General features: G+C 42.9%; 1 protein-coding gene across 7 annotated transcripts; it reads right to left on the bottom strand.

The window, feature by feature from the left end:
* Positions 1-901: 901 nt before the first annotated feature.
* phactr4b (phosphatase and actin regulator 4b) lies at positions 902-25,721 on the bottom strand. Of its 7 annotated transcripts, none has more exons than XM_041943284.1 (15): positions 25,630-25,721; positions 19,247-19,360; positions 18,651-18,695; positions 12,222-12,386; positions 11,798-11,878; positions 10,292-10,798; positions 8,420-8,761; positions 5,343-5,874; positions 4,591-4,904; positions 4,284-4,482; positions 4,036-4,091; positions 3,561-3,622; positions 3,335-3,472; positions 3,091-3,167; positions 902-2,414 (listed from the first exon to the last, which is right to left on the bottom strand). In XM_041943284.1, exons 3-15 carry the CDS (start codon positions 18,661-18,663, stop codon positions 2,399-2,401), a joined length of 2,502 nt encoding a protein of 833 aa, XP_041799218.1. In that variant the 5' UTR covers positions 18,664-18,695; positions 19,247-19,360; positions 25,630-25,721; the 3' UTR covers positions 902-2,398. The 7 variants fall into 7 exon arrangements, with proteins under 7 accessions (XP_041799218.1, XP_041799221.1, XP_041799219.1 ...); XM_041943287.1 differs by lacking the exon at positions 25,630-25,721 and adding an exon at positions 25,578-25,600; XM_041943285.1 differs by lacking the exon at positions 25,630-25,721 and adding an exon at positions 25,519-25,587.
* Positions 25,722-26,821: the final 1,100 nt, after the last annotated feature.

Here is a 26,821-nt window from a genome sequence, read left to right as displayed (position 1 = left end):
TACGAAGAGAACATAGTTATATTGTACTTGGTTATATTACAACACAATTTCAAACACTGGACTGATAGCCTTTATTAACGGGTCTCTTGTAAGTTTTTATCTATTTTCTATTCATGGCATTCATTCAAGTTGAGGTAAAAAAAATACACACAAGAACATGACATGATGAATTGTGGCAAGCGTAAACTTTGATGTACTCCACTTGTAATATATATTGGAATTAGAGTATGGTTCTAGTTTTAGTTCAGTCTCTTTGTTTGTTTAATGTTTTCTAGTTGAAAACAATCCTGTTTTCATGTTAAATTCTGGGTAACGCTTTAAATTGAATGTTTCTTTCTAAGCCTGTGTATTTGTCTCAAACCACAAGTATTTAGGAATATTTTCCTGCTTGGGTATTATTTTTTTTGTGTGTGGTCACTATACATGTCCAGTATATGTGTTGTGGCCTCAGGATGCTGTTTTGACTCCTTTATTATTCATTTTTACATTCTAGTGTTGTTTTGCAATCTGCAATCTCTTTTCTTAATTTGTTGGCTTTTTTTGGCCTGCAACTTCCTCACCTTACAGCATCACCTCATAATGAGGTCACTGATGAGTTTTAGCCTTTGTCTACAGAATATACTGCTTTAAACATTTCCCATGCACATTTATAAAACCAACTGCATTCCAGGGTTCTTATATACATCCTCATCATGCACAATGCACCTAAAACCCTGTCCAGGTTCAGCTCCTTACAAAACCTACCATGCCACCAGGTGTCGCTGCAGCCCCGATTTTACTTTGGAAGTTCCCTTTTAAAATTTCCCTACAAATCTCCACCTGAACACAATCAATAGGTCAGAGAGGCCTATTGATTAAACAGCCAGGTCCAGAGTAATTGCACAGAAGGTTCAAGGAATTGTAAGGTTTTTAATTAGATCCAGATGTGACTATTTACAATTAAAAAGAAAACTGTCAGTCCGTACAATTCCACATTCAATTAAAAATGAACTTAGTTTTACAGAAAAGGTACACTTTCATATTCCCATTCTTTGTTGCATTTAACTAATATTCTGTGCTTAAAAAAATAGCAACCTATAATACTTTTATATTTAAAATTTCTTTTCAAATGAAAGGAAGACAAGATATACACAAGCATCAATTAAACCTATATCAACCTGTACACAGCGTAGAGAACCCTGTAAGCTACTGGCCAGACAACAATACAAGATAAAACACTCCTGCAGTTTCAAAAAGGTTCCAGCAAAAATGACTCCCTGTTGACCGTTTATATGTTTTCTGATTTTTTGGATAATTCCCTGATCTACACTCACAGCAATTTACGTTTAACTCTTAGTATTGACACTACTGGCATAACCTTATTCAAAATGGCTACAGAATGCATTGCATGTTTGATCTTTAAAGGGAAGTACAAAAACTCATAAAAAAGTATAAATGAAGAGAGATTATCCAGATCCAATGGCATTGGATTCTGTGTAGGCTCATGCAGTGGATTGCAGAAATCAGTGATATGAAAACCAGTATAACCTATAATCCTTTAGGCATTGGGTATGTTGGCACACATAAAAACACCAACAGCCTCCTGACCTGCACCTTTTTCTATATCTAGATTGACGCTTAAATGGCCACCTCACATCACAACCATAAATACAGGCAAGCCAAATAAAAAAGGCTCAAATAAATGCTGTCACTAGTCATGTGATCAAAATTACAATATAAAATATCTTGTGCATTACAGAATATTTTGTAATTAGATCTTTCCAAGTTTCATTCTAAGGTATAACAATAGCAGTCTGTACACAATTTTTATAAAACATACACAATATCCCAGAGATGTCCAGTCCTATTACAGAATATCCCAGTCTTCATCCTCCAGCTCGCTCTCGCTGCAGCCATTTGTCTCCATATCTATTATTACTGTGTGGAGTATTATAAGTCATCATTATTATTATTACTGTTATTATTGAATGTTATTACATTAACATGATGAATTAGCTTGTCCATATGCAATAAAGAAGAAAAAAGGCAACACAGAATGAGGCCGCATTAAAGGTTGTAACTAGATCCGAGTCCCTGAGGGGTACCACATAACAGCAGACTGAGAGTAAGCCCTGTAGGTCCTCTGTCACTTCTCCGCTTCATTGGCACGTGGCTCCCCCTGTTGTCCGGGAGAAATACTGCATCTGGTCCTCAGCCACCAACACCTCAGTTTAGTGAAAGCAATGTATTGGGAGGGCGATGGAGGGCAAGCGAGAAGCATTCTTGTTTTGAGTCAGTTTCAGGTTTTCCCTGATAATCTGTACATTACATTCGGGAAACATAAAAGGGCGATCTGTCTGCATAGGGAGCAGCTTCACAGAGACCTTAAGTGCTTCATTATCCGCGAAGAGGGGGGGGGCTAAGGCCGATGAAACCTAAAGGAAATTAAGAGATCTCATGACTCACCTGAACAGACATTCAAATTGTTTAAAGTCATAATTTCAAGATTTTCATCAAATGAAGTATTTGATGTCTTTTCCAGCGACAGCCATGTAGTGTATTTACTGTACATTCTGTAATGATGTCTCAACAATATGGTAGGTTTTATTGTTAGCTGCAGGGTCTGCCATTCCTATACTGGCTTCAATTTGCCTTCACATGCAGGAGGGCTTCACAGGAAATGATTCATGCATGTAATCCAGTATTACTATTTTTTTAAAGGTATCTCACTGATATCAGCTTAAATGTTTACCGTTCACTGTCCTGACACTGTATCAGAGCTGCATTAAGTTAATGCTAATGAAACCCAAATTTTTGCAGCTGCTTCACATTAAAAGTGTTTAGATTAAACATGGAGTCGCTTTTATTGTGAAGCAGCCACAGGAAACACAATGTATTTGTCACTATGGTTAGAACGGACAGCAAACCTTAGACAAAAATGAGACTCCAAGTCATTTTATTCTGTAGTTTTGACAAAGTGGCTGCATACAGTGTATGTGCTATAGTATTACACCACACCTGCTATTACTGTGGCAACCATGGGTCGCCAAGTGAACAAGGACTGAAATCTGAGGGATTATAGTGTCAAGATCCAACTAATAAAAGGCATACCTCGTGTAGATTCTGCTGTCTTCATGAACCTCCATTTCAGTGCTCTTATAATCATTGAGCTCCTTCCGAATGGCTGCCTGGACAAAACAACAGCAAAGAGATTGTCAGTTAAAAGGAAGCCTGCTAAACATCATGCCTGATGCTAATAATATGTGAAACACAATCCACAAGTTCAGGGAGATCTGTTGGGTGCATTTATTGGGTTTGGTAAGTGCTCACTGGAGAGAAGAAAGAATGGGTATACCTTGTCAGCAGGAGTCAGCTTGGTCCATGGCTTGTCTGCTCTCCGGTCATAGTCTTGGGCATCTGTGACTTCTACATACTCATGGAACCGCAGGATTTTTCTCGCCTGTAGTTCTGCGACTGTGGGTCTTTGACTCAGCTGCGATAAACAGAGTTTTTATGTCAGCTAATATCCAGCAAACACATGATTTGATACTCAGATGTCTGTCGTGGATGTGTTGCCTTACCTTCCTGGTCAGCCGCCGCTTGATCTCTCTAACCTCAGCTTGTCTGTCAGCCTGGTTTTTGGCTGAGAGGGAAGAAAAAAAAACAGTGCTTTATTTAGATGCAGTGTGAAAGCCAGGCTCGATGTGCACCAAAGGTAGAGTAAATGCAGTTTCCAGAATTAGACATCTGAACAGTATTCCAGTCTTTTCAAGTTAATTCTTGCTATAAGTGCATGAGCGAAATGTTATTTTGTACATTATGAAGACGTGGCTCAAGAATGTCAAGAATGAGCTTCATTTACATAAATAAGACAATTCATAGACATATCATCAGTCAGAATTGAGCTGTGATGTTTGTTAGAGCCAGCAAAACAATGTGTCCAAACAAATGAGGGAGCAGCTGACTCAAAACAGAATCCATCTTTTTTAGTGAAGGCATCATAAGGTTCAGTAACGGATAACAAAGGTGAAAAGGAAAGAAAGACTTGATACTAACGCTGAAGGATGTTTCTTTGCTCGAGCTCCTCAGCAGTGGGTCTCTGGCTAAGTCGCCTGAAGTGAAAAAAAAGAAAAAAGAGAAGGACTATTTTTACACAGTTTCATCATTTTGTCATTCAGGCAATAAGTAGGACACAGATCTAAGAAATGATCTGATTTCTTCAGGAAATGCACATTCACTATTGTTAGTTTAGAGGGTACAAAGGAATAGAACATGCACGATAAGTATGATGTCGATGTCTTTACCTTGTGAGTGCAGTGCCGATCTGTGTGCGGATGGCCTCCCACTGTTCCCTGCTCTGCCAGGTGAGGCCGGTCTGTCCTGGAGGCTGGTCGTCTCTACTGCTCCTCTCCTGGGTAAACCTGTCCCTGTCTGGGGCGCAGGGACGGCTGCTCAGCTTCAGAGCCAAGGTGTCCTTCCTCTTGACCCTGCTGGCCAGAGCACCTGGATGTAAGCCAAGCAGAGAAGTGGTCAGGTGTGAAGGAGCACAAATGCGACACAAAAGTCTTGAAATTAAGTTGAAATCTTTTCAGAAAGCAGGGTTATTCTTACTAGGTGGGGGCTCATCCTCCTCATCTTCATCTGAGTCTTCATCTTTATAACGCACAGGGCCGTCTGAGTCGCTGTCCTCCCCATGCATGTCACGCTCTTCTTCCTCATCTTCTTCCTCCTCCTCTTCCTCCTCATCTTCTTCCTCATCCTCGCTGCTGTTTCCCCCTGGGATGACACAAACACCGGCATCTCCAACCAAGCATCTCCGACTCCGTGGCTCCAGTTCTGGCTGGGGGATCTCCCCATCGTACTCCTCCTCCTCCTCATCATCTTCCTCTTCTTCTTCTTCCTCCTCTGAGTAGTCATCTTCAGATCTAATTGAAAGGGAAAATACATACATTTATAAATATTATTGATCCAGAAAAAAATCTTTTTCTGTGTATTTAACTAATTAAACATAGTTGTTTTTGCACTTAAACAACACTACAATAAACATTTTTTTCCAAATTAAAATGTATACATCCTACCACCAACATACTGTACATTGCTCTTATAGCTTTACCAGACTTTTTAATGATCTCTGTAAGATTTGCTTCAACTATAAATAGGATCAATTAGAAAGGGTACTTGGCTAAAAAAAAAATGGATGTGGAGGCTGCTCATGGTCAGATGCAAAGATCTCATGGAGGTAGAAATACTGCAGAAACCCTGTCATGTAGCCTTGTTTTAGCTTGTACTGACTCAGATTTTGTGTTGACAGAGTCACTTTGTTTAACAAAAGTTCTTAGATTATTATTTATTGAGAAACTCACAGTTTCAGTGGTTGGATGCTGACAGGAAGGGGGCGACCACGGTCGCCTTGGTACTCTGGAGGAGTTTCGAAAAGTAGAGTGTGTGCACGCTGTGACCCATCTGGGTGCGGCTGAGCTGGGCCAGGACTGGACAGGGCTCGCTGGATCATGATATGCAGTGGAACAGGAGCCGGGCGCTGAGGAGACTCAGTGGTTGGGCTTGGTGGGTCAAACAGCATTGGTATTGGTTGGGGCAGTGGGTGGGGGTAGGAGTGCTGATGGTGAAGGTGGTGGGTGTGGATGTGTTGACGGGGAGGGGAAGGTGGTATGTGTGTTGGCAGGGGAGGGGAGGGAGGAGGCGGAGGCAGCTGAAATCCCACAGAGAGGTTGCTGTGGTCCTCCAGAGAAAGTGGTGAGGGGCTGATGAGATGGCTTGAAGCAGAGGAATCCTCTGTGTTGCGTTTGGTGACGGGGGTGGTCCTCTTAGGAGGCATCGGTGGAGAGGGCTTGGCTGGCACAAGACTGGCACCGCCGGTGGCCTGGGTGAAGTCACCTGCAAGTGGAAAAACAGTTAATACATCCAATTACAAAGCAGAAAGCTATAGCTTAGGCCTGTGAGTGAGTTACTGACAAGTGCTTTATCTTTCTATCTAGTCTGAGTGACGTGAATGCACATGCAGCAGCTCTACATGTATGATGCACCCAACATGACAGAATACGCATGAACAAATATAAGTACTGGGATTACATGTCTGACTGAGCATTACTGTGTACATACAGTGTGCCACATCACATGACTGTGTCAACACGAATGCACACACTGCCCTAAACAGCCAGTGTGCAGCATGTGCCCCAGGTCACAGAGACGAAGAAGATACACACAGCCTACGCGCTCTACACAGCCAGATTTGAAACCTGCCATCAAACCTTGTTTATGAGCATCTTTCATGTGCAAAAAGCTCCTAAACAAAAGGCTCAAATGCAAACCCTCCAATTATGTGCATGCACATTTGTATGTTTGCTATATAAATCTTAAATATCTGTAAAACAGCTTAAAAGCGACATCAATGTTAAAAGCCATAGCCGTGCTACCGAGGCATAATACAAGATCAGTGCTTCCAGACTTGAAACATGCAGTAGACTAGACTGAACTGGATTACATCTTCCTCTCTAAACTAAGTCAAACTCTTATGTTAGAACCCTTTCACCCTCCATTCTCCCATCCATTTATTCACATTCACCCATTCAGTGGATTAGTGCTATGAAATTCACAGGACACAGCTGGAACCTGCTGAAGGCTCACCCTCATTCACAAGCCAAATAGGAGTGTACAGCAATAAAAACATCCAACTGCTCACTCAAAGGGAAGTGTTCTCTCACACACACACAAAGCACCCGGCACACACATCATCGGCCCATTATGTGCATGCGGCTCTTATATACCACATCCAAAGAAAAGCAATCAAGGCCAGTCAACAAGTTAAAGGCATTGGGGGGGAAATACGCTGGCAGCTAGAAAGGGCGCAACACGATGAAGAACGCAGACTCTAAAGGAGGGGGGGCATTCCAGATACGTCACCCTGGCCACACAGATACCAGGGGGCAACCTTTTACCTGAGCGCAGGCCTCCAGCCCGCCGGCACAGGTAGACGGGCAGGGACAGGTAGACATCGTAGTCGCACTCTCGCTTCCAGCAGGACCAGTAGAGCGGAAGCTGAGCGTTCTCTCCCCCCTGCAGGGCGGAGACTAACAGGGAGGAGACGGAGGCCTTCAGCTGGAGTGTTTAATGAATTCAGTTACATGGTGGTACTGTTTTATGTTTTTATATAGATAAGGGTGCGCTCTGAGGGTTGTTGTTGTCCTAAAAAAATATTATATAACCCATACTCTTCAGTACCATTTTGGCTTCTTAAAGGAGTAGTTTCACATGTTGAGAAACATCCTTAATTGTATAAGAGTTTGATGAGAAAAGAGCTAGCTTAGCTTAGCCTACAGACTCAAAGCTCTGTCTGAATGTAGCAAAATCCATCAACCTTATCAATACATTATTTCTCATTTCTTTCACGCATGAAAAAACTGAAGCCAAACTAAGCTAAGCTAACTGTCTCCAGGCTTCATATTTAACTGAGATATATGTGAGTGGAATTGATTTTCTCATTCAGCTCTCAGCAAGAAAGAGAATACGTATAATGTCAGTTCCCTTAAATGCTAATGTTTGCTAACTTTGACGACATAGACAGCTTCTGCATACTGTCAACAACTGAGATTTTTGTTCACCAGTCAAAAGTTTGGGACGCTGTCAGTGTTGAAGTGAGCTGCATTGTATTCTGTTTCTATCTGCCACTTACAAAAACCAAAATAGCCTCAAGTGAAAACCATCTTGTTATATTTTTTCCCCCATTTGACTAGTCACATGACTCTCATGGCATGACTGAGAAATATGAGAAAAAAAGAAAAAACACCTCACAAAATATCATAACTAAAAAAACTCTGCATAATTCAATCACACGGACACAACTAAAGGCATGACAAGAAGTGGACACAAGGTACCAAAAATCATCAGATCTGCTAAGATACGGTAAGATAAAAATGAATCGAAGTAACCAGCCTTGCCCTTGTGGGAAATACGGCAAGATCCCACATGTGACAAAATAGTAAGCGCAAAGAACAACAACAACCACTACACTGCATCTGTGCGAGCAGCATCCTGCAGCCACAAGAGCCCCTGTTATCTTCAGATTGTAAAATACTGGGGAAAAGTTGCAGCTAAAATAGTCCAGGCGTAATAAGTAATTAGCTGGGGAAAAGCTGCTCAAGCTGTTCAGATAACATCATTACCAGGGTATGCGTGTGAAAGTGTGCGTGTGTGTGTTTGTGTGTGTGTGTCTGTTTGTGTTGAAGGCTTCTCTTTGCCATCAGTGATGCACTGACTCATAAATGTACATATTGTTTTCGCCAGTGGGAAAACTACATGCTAGCTGAGCACACATCTGAGTGTTCATAATGAATATTTGTGACTGCTGATGTGGGCTGCATGTGATCATGGTGATACCCTCTATCACCTGTTCACAGAAGCACCCACTATTAGCCGAACTTACCCAGCATGGCAGCGTTGCTCCTGTTCACTGGCTTGGGTGGGGGCAGAGGGGGCTGCTTGGTGCCCTGAGAGGCAGAGGTTGGGGCTACAGATGACTGCTGAGTGGTCGCACCCGCAGAGGACACAGACCGGACGGGCTTGGATGCCATAGCCGAGGGGGCAGAGGGAGAGGAGTACTGAGTCGCGGGGTGGCTGGATGGGGTGCGAGGTGGACCCTTGCAGCCAGGTTCGGGGGTGGAGCTCATTAGCCATTTTGGAGGCATTACAGACTGTTTAGGTGGCAGAGGTTCACGCAGGGTGTCCCGCAGGGCTTCTGGGTCAGGGACAAAATGGCTGTCTGACTCTGTGAAAACACAGTATCATGAAGATATGTTATTAAATAAAGGCACACACAATATTCTACATGGCAGGCATCTTAAAAGTTTAATTTTATCTTTTCTTATTATTGAATTAGTGATGTCTCTCTACGTGGCTATAAGCGTTTCAGTTCAGGGACTGAACAATGAGCCATTTTCTGCTGCTTCACCACTCAAAGTGCTCTCTATGATAGCACTTGTTTGAGAATTGCATTATCTAGGGATCAGCCGCGAAGATAAACAGAGTAGGCGGCTGCAATTACCACCAAATACCCACCTCCCTCTGCCCATCCCACAGCAGCCCCCACGCTATAGCTCCTACACCATTCCTCAAAGCTGCAGCTCTGAAGTTCAGGGTTATTTATTTACAGACAAGCTTTTATCAGTGTGTCATCATACGACCAAAGAGGAAATAATTCAAAAGGAAGGAGTAAGTGAGCATGAAGAACAGAGAGGAGAGAGTGAGACAGTAGCTGGGTTGCCATCCAAACGTATTGCAAATTTTAACCCAACTTCAAGAAAATTGACAAAAGATATCGCAAATGAACGCGTGCTCACATCCAGTACCATTGTGCGATTATTCTAGATTTTTCTGGGCCTTTGGTTCCCTGAGGTTTGGTTTTGCATCCAGATCCTCCAAGTCCTCAAAATGTCCAACGTCTAGAGCACTCACAGGACCAAGGGATTTCATCACTCCAGTCCGAGGTGCTCAGGTCTCCAGTCGGACAAAGGTTACATCAGTGTCTTTATAAATATTTGCTACCTCAGAAAAAGGTGCTTCTACCTCCCATTAAGTGCATTAACTCTGCAAAAGGCACCTCAAGCGAGCATAAAAACTTTTTTTTGTGAGACTGAGAAAGTTTTTTTCGATAGGAAGTATTCTTAATCTTCTTAATTATGTTGTTGTATCCCAAGTTTCACATGTGGATCATTTAGATCATTTAGGTTCCCTCTCATCATGCTGACATACTTTTATAAACAAGTACTAAAAAATTAAAAGTGATTCACATGTCAGGTAAGTGATAACTGGACAACTGATATCTAAAAACAGACGAAAACATCATTATTTCTCAAAGCGTAATGCTTCAGTAAATCAATTAGCTGTGGCTCCTCACCAATTATCACGGAGATGATAGTGTTAGCGTTAAAGGGCAATAATGGGTATAGTGATCGTGCGACATTAATTAGGAGAGGAGAAGAGAGGACGAGCTATTCCCTCATGTTCCTGAATAAGAAGCATAGCTGGAGCAGGGCCCCAGGGAGCCGTCAGGAGCCTGTCTATATCTGGGAGGACAGCACATAAGCAGGAAAGTGACAGCAGGAGGGAGTGAAAAAAAATGCATAGACTCAAGAATCGCTTGCTATCTTCAAACATGTATGAATGAGGTCAAGTTGCAATATATACAACTTATCTCATGTTCTCACAGTGAGAAAACCCAACAGGGATTTTATGATCGCAGCTTTTTAAAACTGTTGGATGATGTCAGATGGCAGGGGTAAAAAATACCATGACTCACCTCTGCGGGCCCTCCCCTCTTCAGCAGATGCATGTCGAGGGAGTGTGGGCTTCCAGTCTGCTTCCGCAGGCCGACTCCTCCTGCCATCCTCCGATGGCGCCTTCTGCAACCCGGGCCTCTTCTGCCCATCGTCAGGGTGAAGTCGGCCTCCACGTCTGCCCTCCTCCATCTGGCCCTGCCAGACCATGTTAGACTTCCACTCGCCCTCAACATGTGCATGAGACCCCATCCCTCCTCCTCTCCACCCATCTTCATGCAGTCCTGTGCCCCTGGAGCCCGGAGCTCCTCTGCGGTCTCCGTTCAAGGGAGAGCGGACCCTGCGGTCGTCTGGCTGGGTGAGCCAGGCCGGGTTCATCCTAAAATCGGACTCTAAGGGGAGTTTGCCCTGGTTGCATGGGCTCCTGCTACCACTGACTCCTCCACCTCCTCCGACCCCAGCGCTCACAGGCAGAGTGTGGCCATTTTTCACATAGTGCTGCTTCAGGTTTTGAGCATCTGGATCTGCATCTGAAGAAGTTGGAAATATGACCAAGTTCTTGATGAATACACAACTATAACACCTAAAAACTATAACGCTACTCTGAGTCATCAAGCAAGTGAAAACTAAACACTAAATATTTATTCAATCAAAATAATTCATAATGTTTTAGGATGGCAATGTCTTTGTTAGATATTGCAGAGTATTTTGGTAGCTTATTCCTCTGTCTCCCCTCAACCTTGATGTGATACAACAGAAGTGGCCAAATGAGGTGACAGTAAATTAATCGAAAATAATTTTTTAATGGGTTATCCTTTAGGCCATTTAACAAGCAAAAATGGCATATCTGCTGGTTCTGGCTTCTCAGATGTAAAGATTTGGTGCTTTTCTCTGGTTTATATTGTTGTAAATTTTAACACCTGCTGTTTTTGAACTGTTGGTCAGACAGATCTAGTCATCTAAAGTCGACACCTTGGGCTCTGAGATATCATGGTGGCCACTTTTACAATTTTCTGACATTTTACAGACTGAGAAATGACAAACGGAACAGACTTATTCGATAATGAAAATAAATCTGTAGTTGCAGCCCTGTTCCATGGTGAAAAAGGAAGGTGCCCTTAACTCAAGCCCCGTAGACAGAGTCTGTGTTTGTTGGTGTGATGAAGGAGCAGCTGTAGGTTTAATAAATGGGCTTCTGCAACAGCGGGGCCTGCATTACGCTTGCACACACCCCTCTCAAAGCTATTTTGCTGCAGGGCACAATTCGTTCCACTTTTCCTCAGCTCTGGAGAGTGGCATGCAATTTTAAACAGATATTACATTACTCTGAAAAACAGCAAGGTGAAAGTAAATTTGCCTTTTTTAAATATGTCTCAGACACCTGCTGGTTAGGAGGACAGTGTTCCTGCCATAATGTACTGATAACTTAACTGTACTGTCTGTGTGGGTGTGATAGTCTCGGTGCTGCTGCTGTCAGATACAGACACCATTGTGCAAAGAGCTCAGATGAATCACAGAAGCACTCTTACCGTTGTCCGGGACCTCCTTCAGCACTCCCTGTTCTATGAGCTCCTGCCGCGTACGCCTCGTCGACATCTTTCTCTCCAGTTCTGCCGTCAATAAACAGAAGTTAGTTACACACCAAGCTTTTTATTTCCTAGATCTCCACGAGGAAAAAACACAATGCAGTAAAAACATTTTGCGTGTGACCTCATGCTCCAGAATACATGATTCAAGTTTAGAGCTCTGCATTCAACAGGATATTTTGTTAGCAGCCTATTGTCTTACTGTAGCTGCACTGAAAACATTAGGAGAGCCAAAGGGGCCTGTAACATTTGGGCAGGAACACATGCATTGAGAAATTTTGATGAAAGCTGAAAGCAGCTGATATGACCAGTGTGGAAGGAGAGAGGTTCACTCACACTATAAACACAATGAGTTCACACGACAAACCTTCTGAAGTTTCCTTGAACTTCTCGCTGCTTTTCTTCTTCCGCCACTTCCACGGCTTGAAGATCTTGCCAAGGGTAGAGAACTTGCCCTTACGTTTCGGGGTGCTGTCTCCCGTGCTGCCCCCCTCACCCACCATTGTGCTGTGGTGTTGCTCAGCTTCATCATCTAAAAAAAAGCAGTAATTTTATATAAATAAAACAGTTTCAAGAAAGATTGGCGCAACTTAAACCAAGACACATGAGCATGGAAAATCAGAGAGGATCTTTCTCTTCTAACCAAGCTCATCTGATGCCTTTGTGAAGAGGGCCGTGCTCGTTACGGCTGTTATTATCTTTAGCTGTTAGTTCTCGGGGACTGAGTGTGCTTTGGCAGGGTGATGCTGAGAGCTCACGGACTCCTCCACACATCCACAGTTAACAGGAGAGGTCTGATGCTGGCGTTTGGCCAGGATTTCTCACTGTCAAGTGCTCACATTCCTTGGCTAGATGGAGACTAGCGCCTTATCAGCCTTTCAGTCCTCACTGCCTCTATAGGGAAGAGAGGCTCACACATGGATGCAGTCATACAGTAGCAGAAAAAAAGTCAGTCATATACGTACATCTAACAACCTTAAAACAATATGTTTTAAGAAACAACGCTTATTATGAGATGCCATTAAGGTTTTAAAGTACTCCATTAAATAGCATTCTGCAGTCATGGTTACATAGTCTGGGTTACGTGATTGACAGACCAACTGACAGGGTGCTGAGCTCAGAAAAGAGTTTCAACATTAGCTCTTTCAAGGCTGCAGCTGCTGTGCTCAGCAGACATAATATTTACCAGTGGAAAGAGAATAGGATCCGATTTAAAACATCCAGTCTCATGCGCACACAGGATGTCTTGGTGACAATAATGCCTTGCAGTTTGATTCCCACAACAATATCCTCTCACAGCAATACCTACAATACTGATGTGGTGTACTTAGCAGTCCAATAAAGAATGTAGGAACATAATAATAACAACAATAATAGAATTCCTGGGTGGAAATTGAGTCTTCGTTTGACACACACTGTGGGGGACGTCAGAGCTAGCTACGGACCAGCGCCCCTGAAGCTGGCAGGGCTACAGTAACTTGCTAAGGGACATTTTAGCACGGTGGATGGCTGCTGACACAGGATTCAAACCCATTTTTGCAGCTGAAGGACAGAATCTTTAACCGCTACTCCACCTCAATGGTGCTGGCGGGGTAAAATATGAACTGAATGCTTACACAGTGTTTAAAACCCCAAAAACAGCTCAAATCAGAACTGTTGAAATTAATGCACTACTGCCCATGTTGCTGTGCCTGAGAAGTTTAATCTTTGACAAGCCTTTCAAAAAAACAGATGTTGGTCTACCTGGAAGACGAGTGTTAACTGTCCAGCTTCCATGGTGGCGGGACTTGAAGCAGCATGCCATGGGGAAGCAACCCCAAAATCGACTGTCCTGTATATATCCCAACAGAAAATGCCAAAAGGCCAAGTTGCAGAGAGCTGTTTGAAACTACACCAGAAAGGGTCCAGGTTCAAGGGACATGTCCACACCATGGAAATCCATTTTATCTTGGCGAGGTAGAAATCTGAGGATTCAGACCAGCTGCCATAACATCCAGATTAAGCATTGCTTAAGGCAGCTTCCCTGTGAACCAGAACTGAGGTTCTCACACAGCAGACTGCTCTGTCAGAGGAGCCTCTGCCACAATGTCTCAGCTGAAGCCAGTGAAGCAGGATAAGAGCTGCCTGTGCCAGGCCTGCACACTCCAAAGCACTGCAGAGATGACGATCGCAGAGGACTCAGCCCATGCAGCACGCATCTATTTGAAAAAGATGACTGACCATATCCTGAGGAGACTTGTACATTAGCCTACAATGCCTGATTAGCAAAAGCGTCAATCCACTGAGACAAAAATTCCACAAAAAAAGGGAGAGACAAAAAAGTAAAGTACATCCAACTTAATTATCACATTCAAGAGAGCTGTTGATCCACTCAAAAATTATTCTTCACAGATACAGAGAAAAACTCTCCAACATGTCATTGTTTCAACTGTAGTGAGAAGAGGTCTGGTGTGTGGTGGCACTACAGCTGTGTGTGACTGTAAGTCTGGGAATGGGAGTAAAGGGTAAAAAAAAGCTACAAAGTACAGGAGTAATGGGGGTGGGGGGGTAGCCTGGAAACACAGGGAGGAAACTGCACTCCACCCTGATTCTGTGACCGAGAACAAAGACAACCTCCCCTCAACTGAATAACACAGTCCACTGTTATGCTTATGGAAATAGTGCTGCAAGGTAAAATACAAAGACACTGGTGAAACTAATTAATATCTTGACGGTTAAAACATTTACATGATATAAAACATATTTCCATTCAGAACAAGGCCAGAACCAGAAATCTTGTAGCCATGCTCTGTAATCAGGAGCTCTGCCAAGATAAGACATACCAGCCAGGAAACATGGGGGTGGGTGACACTGTGAGTGTGTGTGTGTGTATGTCTGATCCTCTGACGTACCCCTATCCTGAAGCCACACCTACCACTCTCTCAGAGAGGCCAGATTTCCCTCTAACCTCATGATTCAATGAGTCATGGCAGGCCCGGTCAGGTGAGCATGTGGTTAAAGGAGATTGTTGTTTTAAAGGACTTGGCCTTTAGCCAACCTGTTAGCCAAGCCGCCCTGATCACTTACATAAGAAACCCCCCTCCACGAGGTGCAATGGTTGGGAAATACCACCAACCTCATTATAACTCTAACCATTGCCAGGCCAGATTATGAATTTCAATCTACTTAATTGACAGCACAAACAGGTTATTATCACTGTGATTGCTTCTTGTGGAATCTTGTGCGCCCTAAAATCATGCAACCATTTAAAACCCAACTGCATAGTTCCAGTAAGTCAAATAAAAACCATTATTACATGCTGTTTGAGGTCAGAAATACCATAATCTGTCCTACGAATTCACTACGGGCTACTTTGTCAACCTAAAGATCAAAAACTATAAATCAAGATTAAGTTGGTCTATAGGATTACACTGTGTAATATGGAAAATTTTAATAACCAAGGGGGGAAAAAATTAGGAAACAATCAAACAACACGTAAAACCTCTAACAGGCAGACACAATAACCTTTTCCAATAATCTCTAAATAATAAAGGTTGTTTCAATAACCAGTTTTAGGGAGTAAATAAGTGACACGTGACAAGAGTGCAACACATACACGAGTGTGTAAAAACAGAGCTGAGATTCATCCACGTGATCTAATGATTTAACATTCCTTGTGGTGGCGAATGTGAAGGGGGGGCAGACAGAGACGAGACTCTGCAAAGTTGATTGTCTCCGACCCTTCTCGCTCCTCTAGGCTTTCATTCATTTAACATCTACAAAATAGTATACTGATTTCATGCTGTGTATGTTGCTTTTTGGGAACGCAAAAATGTGAAGTAGACACAGAGTGCACAAGTGAGTCCTTAAACTCACCGCCATTGTGTTGTTGTGGGTCCTGAGATGGGGTCTCCACACGAAGGCTCTGTCCCATGATCCAGCCCCTGAGGGGCCTCTACCTGTCCTGCACCCAGAAACGTGCGCACCACCCTTGACAGATCAGCAGCTGCACCTGCCTTCCTCCTTCTTCAACAAAGTCCCCGGGTCTCCTCTATCTCGGGTCCTTTCTTTTTCTGTGTTTCTCTCGCCTACTATTTCTCTACGCCTTTCAGTTCGATCCTTCCCCCGTCCCTCCCTCTCGCAATCTCCTTAAGACCTTCCCTCCCTCCAGGAGTTGGACTCCCTCTCCCCTTGCTCACTGACCCTCCCTCCTTGGCTCATAGCACAGGTCAGCATTCACTGAAAGATGCCTACCATTCCTGAGAGAAGGACGAGTTATGTTTTCAATTTGATGCGTGTGCTGCAGTATGCGGTGCAATTGTGCATCCAGTAATGCATGTCCAATGTAATGTGTGTTGTGTGGTGCAGTGGGTGTCAAGAGAACAACAATGTGCAACTCTGACAAAACATTACAATAAAAAGATTTAACCAACACAGAAATACTAGACTTAAAACCTCAGAGCCCAGACCACACTGTGCCCTGAATGCAATTCGCTGCCCGACACACGGGTGTCAGTATTTTCTCGCCTTCCTAGCGCTGAGATGACCGGGAGAGCAGAAGATAAAGATATATAGACAGTGTCAGTATAGGCCATTCCTAAATTAGCAATGCATCTAGCCAGACAAAATCCTTCACTTAGTTTGGGTGTGAAGGATGGAGAGGAAAGAAACTGGAGCAATGTCAATCAATGCCCTCAATCAGGTGAAATTTTAAACAGGATCTGACTTTTTTGTAGGAGCTGTGTAAAGGTCAAGTGTGTCTGAGATGCTGCGCCGTCTCAACATCTGAACACAAACAATGGACACGAATTGGGAGAATTACATCCGCTGCGATGACAAAGGAGGAATGAAGGATCACAAGTCAATCTGACAGGAAAATGTGTTGATTGGACATATGCTGCCATTTCTACAACCAGCATGCACGCTAATATTAAGCTGCTACTACTGTTCAGAAATAGCAGAGGGTAATTATCATGCTGCTCACCTCTCTTAATGCCTCCAGACACCATTTTATGCACATCTCCAAGTCTCTTATCACAATTTGAACAGTCTTTGTGGTATTAGCATGACTTTGAAACATGTTTGCCAAGGAGAGCTGCCCTGTTTGGCTGTTTGGTGCTTGAATACAGAGAGGCAGAGCAGCAAAGAAAAAGAGACTGCTCTCTGTAAACTTGACGAAAAAGGGGAGTGTGGACTGGACCCCCTGAATTAGAGCTTTGATTCCTTTGGAGGTTTATGTGCCTTCAGAGAACCATGTCCTACTGCTCCTCAGAGAAATCCAGAGCATTGAGCTGTGTCATTATGCCTGGACAGATCAGAGTTTTCTGAGCGTTTGGCTGCATCTCGAGCTGTTTCTAAAGATGGAGAGCTAGTGTGTTCGACAGCGTTCCTTTTCTCTCCCTGTGCCCCACATACAGCCTCCACACCGGGCCAGCTTCCAGAGAGAGCTGAGCCAATCCGCATGAGCCCAGAACCTGTTGGCCTGACCTGGATAACAGACTGGGCCAGGCCACTTCGGCAGGCAGGCAGACTGAGGCAGGTACACACACACATGCACATGCACATGCACAGCCCGTTCAACATGGGGAGAGTATGGATAGTATCCTGTGGCTGGTGCTATAAGCTCTGTGTCACTATGGCAAGTCTTATTCATCATCGAAAAAATAGTCTTCTTTTCATATGTATTTACATATGCTTCATGCACTGTATTTGTACAAACACTTATCTATCTGAGCTAGTTAAAAAACATAAACTGAACACCAACATCACGGTGATAAACCAAGTAAGGACAGGACTGAGGACAGGCAGTTATTTCTGAACATGAGTATGTGAGTCAATAATATTTCAGAAAGTACACTTATCAGAGTCAGATGATCAATACCACTCTCATGTTTGAGTAATAAATATGAAGCTACCTGCAGCAAGTTAGTTTATCTTAGCACAAAGACTAAACGGGAACAACCCCCTGTAAAACAAGAACTAATTGTTTTTACACACAGTAGTTGTTGTTGTAGTTAGCACGCTGTAGAGCTGCCATGAGGCAGATTTTTGTCACCTTCAGCTTGATAAGCAGCTCCTGCCTGCAGCTTTATGAAAGTGGTATCAGTCTTCTCATAAGTCTCTTCAGGAAACCAAAAAAGTTTATATCCCTGTTCCTTTGTGGGGAATTCAACACTTGCAACACACCTGTAGATATTTTCCTGTGTTGTAGTGATGAGAATTGTGACATTTTATTAAAAAGTAGACACTAAACATGGTTTAGTGTATGCACATTTTAACTTTTTTTTTCCCAAAAGGGAACTAGTTAACTTAAGAGCTACGGGTGGCAGTGAACCAAATACCAGCAGTGCACATAATCAAGGCTAACACTTCCTTTTCCTGCACAGCTGCTGGGTTTGGGAGAGAGGTAAGGGTCAGTGTTGCCATAAAATCTTCTAAAAGCAGTTAAGCAGCTCACCTTAATGCACAGCAACTCATGTTCTCAAAGTCAAACTCAGAAGAAAAAGCAACTTAAACAATGTCACAATAGATATTCACTGAACCGTCTCTTCAGCAACAAAGCACACACACACACACATATAACATGCAGACTTGGGAAAACCCTGAAAGACCAAGTTTTGGGAGGAGAAGCTTATCCTCGATCAGGCTCTGAGGTTGAGAAGATGTATGTTTGGAGTCCTGAGTGGCTCATAAAAGAGCAAAGGCTAGACAGACTCCATAAACACAGTGGATGTACAGCAAGATGAGTGGATCTACAGCTCTCTCCACAGCATTAACACTGCACTCAACAAACCACAACGAGCAACTTGGTACTCACCACGATTTTCCATTACAGAGTTTGAGGCACACCAATCAACGGTTCCTGAAAAACAACAGTCTGAGCATCAACACCAGTTTAAGATGTGGGCCGAGACACACTAAGTTAAACCAGTGTAGTAAAAACAGTAATTCACATCAACGTTGCGGTCTTGGATTCATGAGATAAATGTTTTCATTTAAATTCCTTAAAAGCCCTAATGAACCTTTCCACTTCAAAAAGTATCTGAAGCATCTGATCATCCCTGACCACTTTCAAGACACATTTAAAACCAAACCATATATAGTTACTTCTATTGAGATGAAGAAATCACAAATTATATACAGAACATTAATCATTTTGTATAGGTATGTTTTACTAGATTATTCATTAATCTAAATGTTTGAGTGTCAGCATTGCTTTTAGAAATCACTATGAATAAAAAATGTGCTGCTTCCAGTAACACATTTTTTTTGCGCTTATTTTATTCTCCAACTGAATGGGAAAGAATTAATCTTTCACAAAAAGACAATACTTTTATTATTCTCTTATTCTTTGTACATGAACTTAGTATCATTAATTATGGATCTGTGTAAACATAAAAAAGGTAGACATACACTATCGAAAGTCATGGGTGGGGTGGGGGTGGTTGAGGTCTTCGGCAGCAGTTTAATAGTAGTTTTCAGGTCTCCAGCATACTTAAGACGGCAGCTCCACCCATCTTAACCTCTCTGATGAAGAAAAACAAAGACAGTTAGATCATAGTTTATCATTAACAGAGAGTAGTCAAAATAAACGTATCACTACCACAAAGAAATTTCAACCGGACATGGCCTAAGAAGTAAGACCCCATTCACACTTGTCATCCAGCGTGAGCTACATTTTGATGTCTTGGATAGAGCAAAACACAAGGAGTAACTGGGGTCTAAAAGGCCACAGCATGAAGATGACATCAAGCTTTGTGCTGTGTAACCATCCACATTCCCTGTCGATCATGCAGCATTGCTGCCATTTTACATATTGTGCTTAAGGGCCAACACCAGGTACATTTTTAGTCCAGTCAGAGTCAAGTTCAAACAGTACCTCAAGCTGCAGCACTATGTATAGGTGTCACAGCCAGAGGGACAATATTAAACCTCAGGAAAGAACACAAAGACTTTTCCCACTTATTTTTAGTGTCGCTAACTTGAGCAGATCTGCTATAACCACACTTTTTTTTGAGGACAATAAAAGCAGGACAAAAGACGTACGTGAGTGTGGAGGAAGAGACAGGAAAGAGAATTTGTGAAGCTGTACACAAATTGCAGGAATTTTGTATTTGAACGAGAGTGCAGTAGGACAAAGCGTGAAACAGAGAAAACAACAAAAGGCCCTTAAAAAGAGCCAAAACATAAAAGTTACATGTGTCTAAGAACACAGAGTGTGGTAAAACTTGAAATACATGGACCACAGCAGAACACCACTCCGGTCATCTTAAAAAAAAGACAATGATGCTGCTGGTCCACAAAACTGGATGACTGAAGCGTGAATCGATTTCTGTTCCGTCATGCTGATGGTGGTGCTAAAATCTCGTGGGAGAACAGTTTCCTGGCATACACTGAGACCTTTGCTTCCAACTGGGCATTATTCAAACTATTCACATGTAAAAAGTCAAAACGCTGTCATCAAAACACTCCAACAATGTAATTAATCACTTTTCTTGGCCAAGTGCATCACTTCAAAACCACAAACTAACCTTTTAAGTACCTGAGGTGGGCAATTTATTACCAAAATTATTTTAGCTGACTGAGCTTGCAAAGCAAATACCTAGTAAATAGGGTTAATTGCTTTTAGAAATATAAAAGAAGTATATTGGCAAAAGACAGAGCAGACTCAGCAGAGCCGATGAAAACAGAGTAAATTATTATTTAACTCAGTTCAGAGAGGAGATCGAGTTAGACATCAGGCAGAGGCTGTTAAGAACTGAATTTCCACAACATCTTAAGGTTTCATAAAAGAGCAAGTTGGTTCCAACTTCTCAAACATGAAGATTTGAGGTTTTCCTTTGTCGTACATGAAAGGAAACTAAATATTGTGTGTTGGTTGGACAAGACATTTGAAGACCTCACCACTGGCTGTGGGGAAAATAATGTGCACATTAATCAATAATGACAAAAGTTCTAAGTTGCAGCCCTTGCTGAAACCAACAGTTGATTAATCAGTAAGATGACAAATGACTGGCAACAATTTTGTTAGATAGATCATTTAAGCTGTTCAGAAAGCAAAAATTGAAATATTCGCTGGTTAAAGCTTCTCAAAAGTGAGAAACCGGCTGCTGTTCTTTATATCATAGTAAATTCAATATTGGAAACATCACGTTGGACTCCAGGGAACTGTCATGAGCATTTTACACTATTTACAGGGATTTTACAGAAACTATTGAATGGCTAAAAAAAAAAAAAAGAATAAGTAAATGATTATCAGTTGCAGTCCAAGACTTCACAGCATCATTACAGAATCAATACAAAATTAGACTACAAAGCTTCAAAGCTGCAATACTAGAAATGCCACATCTTTTGTGGCAGCTGAGAAAAACAAGCACCGACATTTGCCTGCATGAGAAACCAAAAACAAAATAGCACTGAGGGGGAAAAAAAGCTGGTTATAACTATCTGCGAAAAAGTACATACGAACCAAACTCCTACCCTAAACAAGGCCACAAAAATTCCTTCAGTTCCTCTCTCAACATTACTGATGAATTTCATCGCAAAGTAATCCTTCTGGTGGTCAAATGGAGCACCATATCATGTTACATTTCAGTGAATTACTGGTCTAACTAAATTGAAGCATCAGATAAGAGCGAAATCCCCTTTAGACTTTGTGATGGTCTCCAGGCCACCGGAGGCCCTCTGACAAGACCATTAACGTAATCAATGATCACAGTCCTGCCATGAAGTGAAGCTCTGTCTGTCCGAGGCACGTGAAGCTGTATGCCGTTGTGATACATGAATCAGACACTGTTTCCCACCGATACTGTTGTAGTCTGTATTTTGGTATGCTTCTCTGTTCCTCGTCTAAGCCAATTTACTGGCATGTTAAAAGGTGAACTTCCCTGTCAGAAGAAGAACCTGAGCAATGACACTTGGACATCAAACAGGCCAATAATCCTGTCAAAAAAACACATAAAGTCGGGTTCAAAGTGTCATAGTAGAGCCATACAAACAGACTGGAGGAGAACCCTGACACCACTGAGAGGAGGCAGATGTATTCGTGGTTGGAGATGAAATTTTTTACACTCCCGCCCAGTGCCACAGCCTTGGCTGGATGACTCAAAATAATCGAGCTGAGTGGTGAGCGTTTTGCTCTATCCAGGCAAAGAGAAAATATCTTTGGTGTCAGAAAGTAAGAGCAGATTTGAGGCGGTGAGGGGGTAGAGCTACAAACACAGAATTTTCCACCATTTCAGCCATAGCCTCATATGTTATGTATGCATAACACTTGCATGCATCACTGCATGTCAAGTACAACATAGATGATCCAAAAAAAAAAAAAAAAAAGAACTGGCTTGAGTAGATACATTCCACCATCAAATACTGCTGTTTCACTTGCCGTTTCTGTCACGCTCACAGCCAGCCTCAGAATGTGCCCATAAAAAAGGGATGTTGATGGCCTAGTTCCCTTTTGAGTTGTTAACCCTCTCCCTACTCCTTGTCGTACACAACAGATCAGGATGAAAGTGATGAGTCTGTTCAAACTGTACAGGACCTCTGTCGCTCACCGTCTTCACTGTCATGGAAGACATTTTCTGTGAAGCTTTTGACGGCCACCACTCACTTTACAGCGTTGGGCAGACAGATCGAAAAGGAAATGATGCACACAACCAATTCATGACATAAACACCCAAGAGCTTAAATATTCTGACAGAGGAGAAACTAAATGGGTTGAAAGTTACCTCACCCACTTCATCAATCACCACTCATGCTATAATCTTGTCTACAGCTCTGTACAATCAGGATGAACGCTGTTTGAAAACTCCCATGACAAACCCACATCCTCTTCATGGATGGAAACTTTACCGTGGAAGATATCGGTTGGGGTTTTTGTCCTCTTCCCATTTTCCGTCCCACAAACACACTCACCAGGAAAAGAAGCCACCAATCAGGTATGTCAAAGTGGCCGTTACAGACCGCCTCGAAGCTGTGACTGTATAATCTACAGCGGACGGCACACACCCTCACTGGCGCACTCCACTAGCACCGATTCGATTACGATGGGAGCGGAAACGGCAGCAGCTGGCTGAGTTGTGCCATCTTTAAATAGCAGTACGCTTCTCACTTCAGGGCTCCGGATTTGGGCACAAAAAGCTGCCAAGTCAGTGCAACTCCACACTTTGGACTAAAAAAGACTTTCCAACAACTTACTCTCTTACAAAAGATGGTGAATAACTGATTTAACACCACTGGGTGCAGGGCCAGATGGACTGCGAAGAAGCATACTTACGAGCCTGCTCCAGAGAAGCATCAATGATAGATGGATCAGAAAAAAGTGGCTGTTGTTTGAAAAGTCAGACCCGCTGTCTCTCTGCTCGGACCTTCCTGCAGTGTGTATCCGAGCAGAGCAGTTTCCGCACACCTCTCCAAAGTGGATGGACGAGGGTGTCTGTTCCCAATCCGGGCCGGGTGAGCGTCATCACCGAGCCTGCCCCAGAAAAGCGTCACTCACCGCAGGGACCAGTGGCCCACTTTTACAAGGAGCCCAAAATGCTCCTCGCCTTTGCTAAACTTTTCTTCCTCAGTGTCCCTCCACCTGTGTGAAGACTGCACTGCAGGGATACATGCCATCACTTACAGCCGTGCATCTTCACTACATTGAAGGTAACAGATCATACGCAACAAGCATTAACATGATGTTTTGCATGCAGCATCTCCAGCCTAGAGCCAGGTTGTCAACCACCCTGATCCCTGCATGAATGTGGGTGGGGAGTGGGGTGGGTGGAGGGGTGGAGGAGAGACATTCATCTGGGAGCTCCGGAGAATTCTTAGGCACACATCAGTCTCATCTGAGGTCTAACCGAATCAATCAGGCCCAGATGACAGCTCAACCATCCTAGTTGCCTCTTAATGGCCCATTAAAGTGGGGGGGACTTCCAATGGGAAGTGGAAAGAGCTACAACACAAGCTGAGAGGCAGCTTTTTTTTTTGTTTGTTTAGATGAGCACATTAACTTCAGGAGCTATTACGCCACAGGCAGATGAAACCAGACGAAATGTTATTGCACAGAAGACAATATATAGGTTCAAGAGGGACAGACACCTGACCAGACTATTAGCCAGCCTTTAATATGACCTTAAAGGTGCCGAATTTACTATTTAACACTCACTGAAATAAATACAAGATTATAAACACATAGATGTCACTTTTTACGCCTCGGGAGGTTGATCACAGTTTTACACAGCTTCCATCAATAGGTTTTCTGACAAGAAGTCTGTTAGCTTATTCGAGGGCTGGCACTAACCGGGATAAATTACTGTGTGCTCTTTATGGCATCCAGTATTTTATGTCACTGTAGAAAAAAAAAACCCACTCTCCTTGGTCAACAATACAACGAATGACTAAAACATGAAAGCACGTAAAAAGAAAAAGCTTTGCTTTTTGCTAACGTATCCCGAACTGCAGCCGTTAAGGATGCACGAGCGAGCCTACCGCGTCTTCCATCTTTGCCCGAACAATCGCTGTCCTAATTAAGAGGTAAATGGAGCGATGATTTCTAATTGTATCGCCGAGAGTATAGTGACTGTTGCTTAAACGTTTCGTTTCCTGAGGCGAGGGTCAAATTACCTGAGAGGTTGACTCGGTCTACCGTGTGAAAAGCATCAAATTGAGACAGCCGTTACTCCCGGCAAGAGGAGAAGACGGAGCCCGGTTTGGAGGCTCTCTATACCGACCTGCCTCCTTCTCCGCGAGCGGATCTCGCGCCAGTGAGTGAACTCAAGATGCTGATGAGCGAGCGGGTCAAATCAGCCACCGCGGATACGATGACGTCCGGCCGTGCCTTTCAAAATAAAAGCATCGACAAAGAACGTATTTGGCGACGTTTTTAAAAAAATCAGTACATTAAATAACAAAATAGGTGAGGTTTATTATATATGGGGTTGTTGTTGTTTCTCATTTTAGTTTGCTTTTCACTTACACGCAGTCAGGCCTTGAAGTAGATATCAACTTGTTAACCTTTTTATATTAGCTAGTAATTACTTTGTAGCAGAGGGCTTGGGTTTCTATCTTTAAAGCCTCGTGCAATCTGGTGTCTTCACAAAATGAAGCCACAATTCAGAGCGCTTTGATTTGGAAACTGATCGGTTTTTTCCGATTTAAGCAGCATCCCCCCTCTGATGCCTGCAGACAAAATATCATCGTTTCTAGAGGCCTATATTTTTTTCCCACATGACGCGCCGTGATGTTAAAAAGCGACATACAGACCTTAAACGTGCATCCCATTGGCAGAGCCATACGCTTACAAACGTCGATACACACACACACACACACACACACACCATCTAGCCTACATCCCCGAGATCACACGCATCCTTTGTGCATGGACGCCTGGATGCAGAGATCAGTGGAAAATGGAGTTCCAGGCGGTGAAACCGCAGCAGGGATTTCAGCGAAAAGCACACACAAAAAATTCACCCTATGACACCAAGGATGTGCAAAAAACCAAGATGTTTACACGCAGTGATGCAATGCAAACGTGCAATTTAGGCTACTCGCCATACCGGCTTGTTTTGTATCGGCTAAGTTGGAGCGCAACTTAGGTTATTGTCTGCGGAAAAATTTTCCCTCCACACTCAATCAATGTGGCCGATTTGCTTCGTCAGGACCTCAGCACTCACATTACCTCTCTTGTGACTCACCCTCCTCCGCCTCCTCCTTTGAAATTAGTTTAAAAATAGCAGCCCGGTCATTTCCTCACCTCACACTTTCCCCGTCTTCCAGTGCCCGGTCCAAACATTTTACGCACTTACCGGAAACCATCCCGAGCTGGGCATCTCGGTACCGGTAGTTCTCGATGGAGGCTGCAGCGCCTCTGTGGGCGCTGCGAACACGGCTCTTCTTTGTGTTGTGAGGACTCCAGTACCCACCAGGCATTGCAGAGCATTGATCTGGGGTGGCAAAGGGGGGTGGAGGAGCATTCCTTTATAGTATCCAGCTCCTCACCCTGATAATGAAACACTGCATAACGGAGGCGTTCACTTCCCCCTTCGTGTCATCATCATCGTAGTTCCCACATTTAAGCCGTGAAAGAGTTTGCTGCCACGCTATACTACTATGACACATTATCAACTTCACACAGCAAGATAGATGGATAGATAGATACTTTATTAATCTCCAAAGAGAAATTTGCAGCTGAAGACTATAGCCACCTACATAGGTGATACAGTTTGTTTTATAATCAAAATTATGACACCTACACTTTTACACTATTTCTTTTTAATATATGTCTTGTCACAGAGGTTGAGGGTAACGCAATTTCGATTCTCTGTCTTGTACATACGGCAGAATTGAATATAAAGGTGACTTTGACTTTGACTTAACTTCCGCTTGCTGTTTAATATAATTGTACTTAGTCTCTGGTTAGATGCTAAACTGCATTGTTCCAGTACTTGAGCTCTGCACAGTGACAATAAAGTTGAATCTAATCTACTCTAACATAATGGGCAACAGTGAAATACAGTACTGTATATAGCTACAGAGGACCTGACAGCCATCAGCTGTCATCCAGCCACTTCAGAGCTGAGTTACAATGTCATGTAGTCTCATAATTTATGTTTATGTTGTGTCTTCTTGTCCACAGTTTCAGAGGGAAATATTGTTCTCTTAACTCAGCTACATTGATTTGATAACTTTAGTTGCTTGTTACTTTTCAGATTCAGTTTAAGTAATAATATGCAAAATAATCAATAAATACATTCTCATTTATTATTATAGATTAAGATAAGACTTTATCACTTAGGAAATACAAGCTACTCAGCAGCACATTAAGTGATTAAAAGTAGTCTCATCTTCAATAGCTGATACATTGTGGTATTGCTGTTTTTACATAAGTAAAAGAGAAGACGTGACCTACGTTCTCCAGTGGAGGTTAAATCATAATCTATTTTTTAGGGCACCCAAATGGCTGTATGTGTTGCACTAGACCACCATCCCGCCTAAGAA

The sequence above is a fragment of the Chelmon rostratus genome, chromosome 8 (genome assembly GCF_017976325.1).
Source record: "Chelmon rostratus isolate fCheRos1 chromosome 8, fCheRos1.pri, whole genome shotgun sequence".
Lineage (NCBI taxonomy): Eukaryota > Metazoa > Chordata > Actinopteri > Chaetodontiformes > Chaetodontidae > Chelmon > Chelmon rostratus.
This window is presented reverse-complemented; position numbering and strand designations above follow the sequence as displayed.

What these genes read in the sequence shown, in the direction of transcription:
- phactr4b (XM_041943282.1), bottom strand. Translation starts at nt 13,658, where the DNA reads ATGGCATGCTGCTTCAAGTCCCGCCACCATGGAAGCTGGACAGTTAAC. An exon ending in AGCATCCAACCACTGAAACT is followed by an intron (nt 4,905 to 5,342) that starts GTGAGTTTCTCA and finishes CCTTTCAATTAG; the next exon opens with ATCTGAAGATGACTACTCAG. An exon ending in GGAGGATGAGCCCCCACCTA is followed by an intron (nt 4,483 to 4,590) that starts GTAAGAATAACC and finishes GCTTACATCCAG; the next exon opens with GTGCTCTGGCCAGCAGGGTC.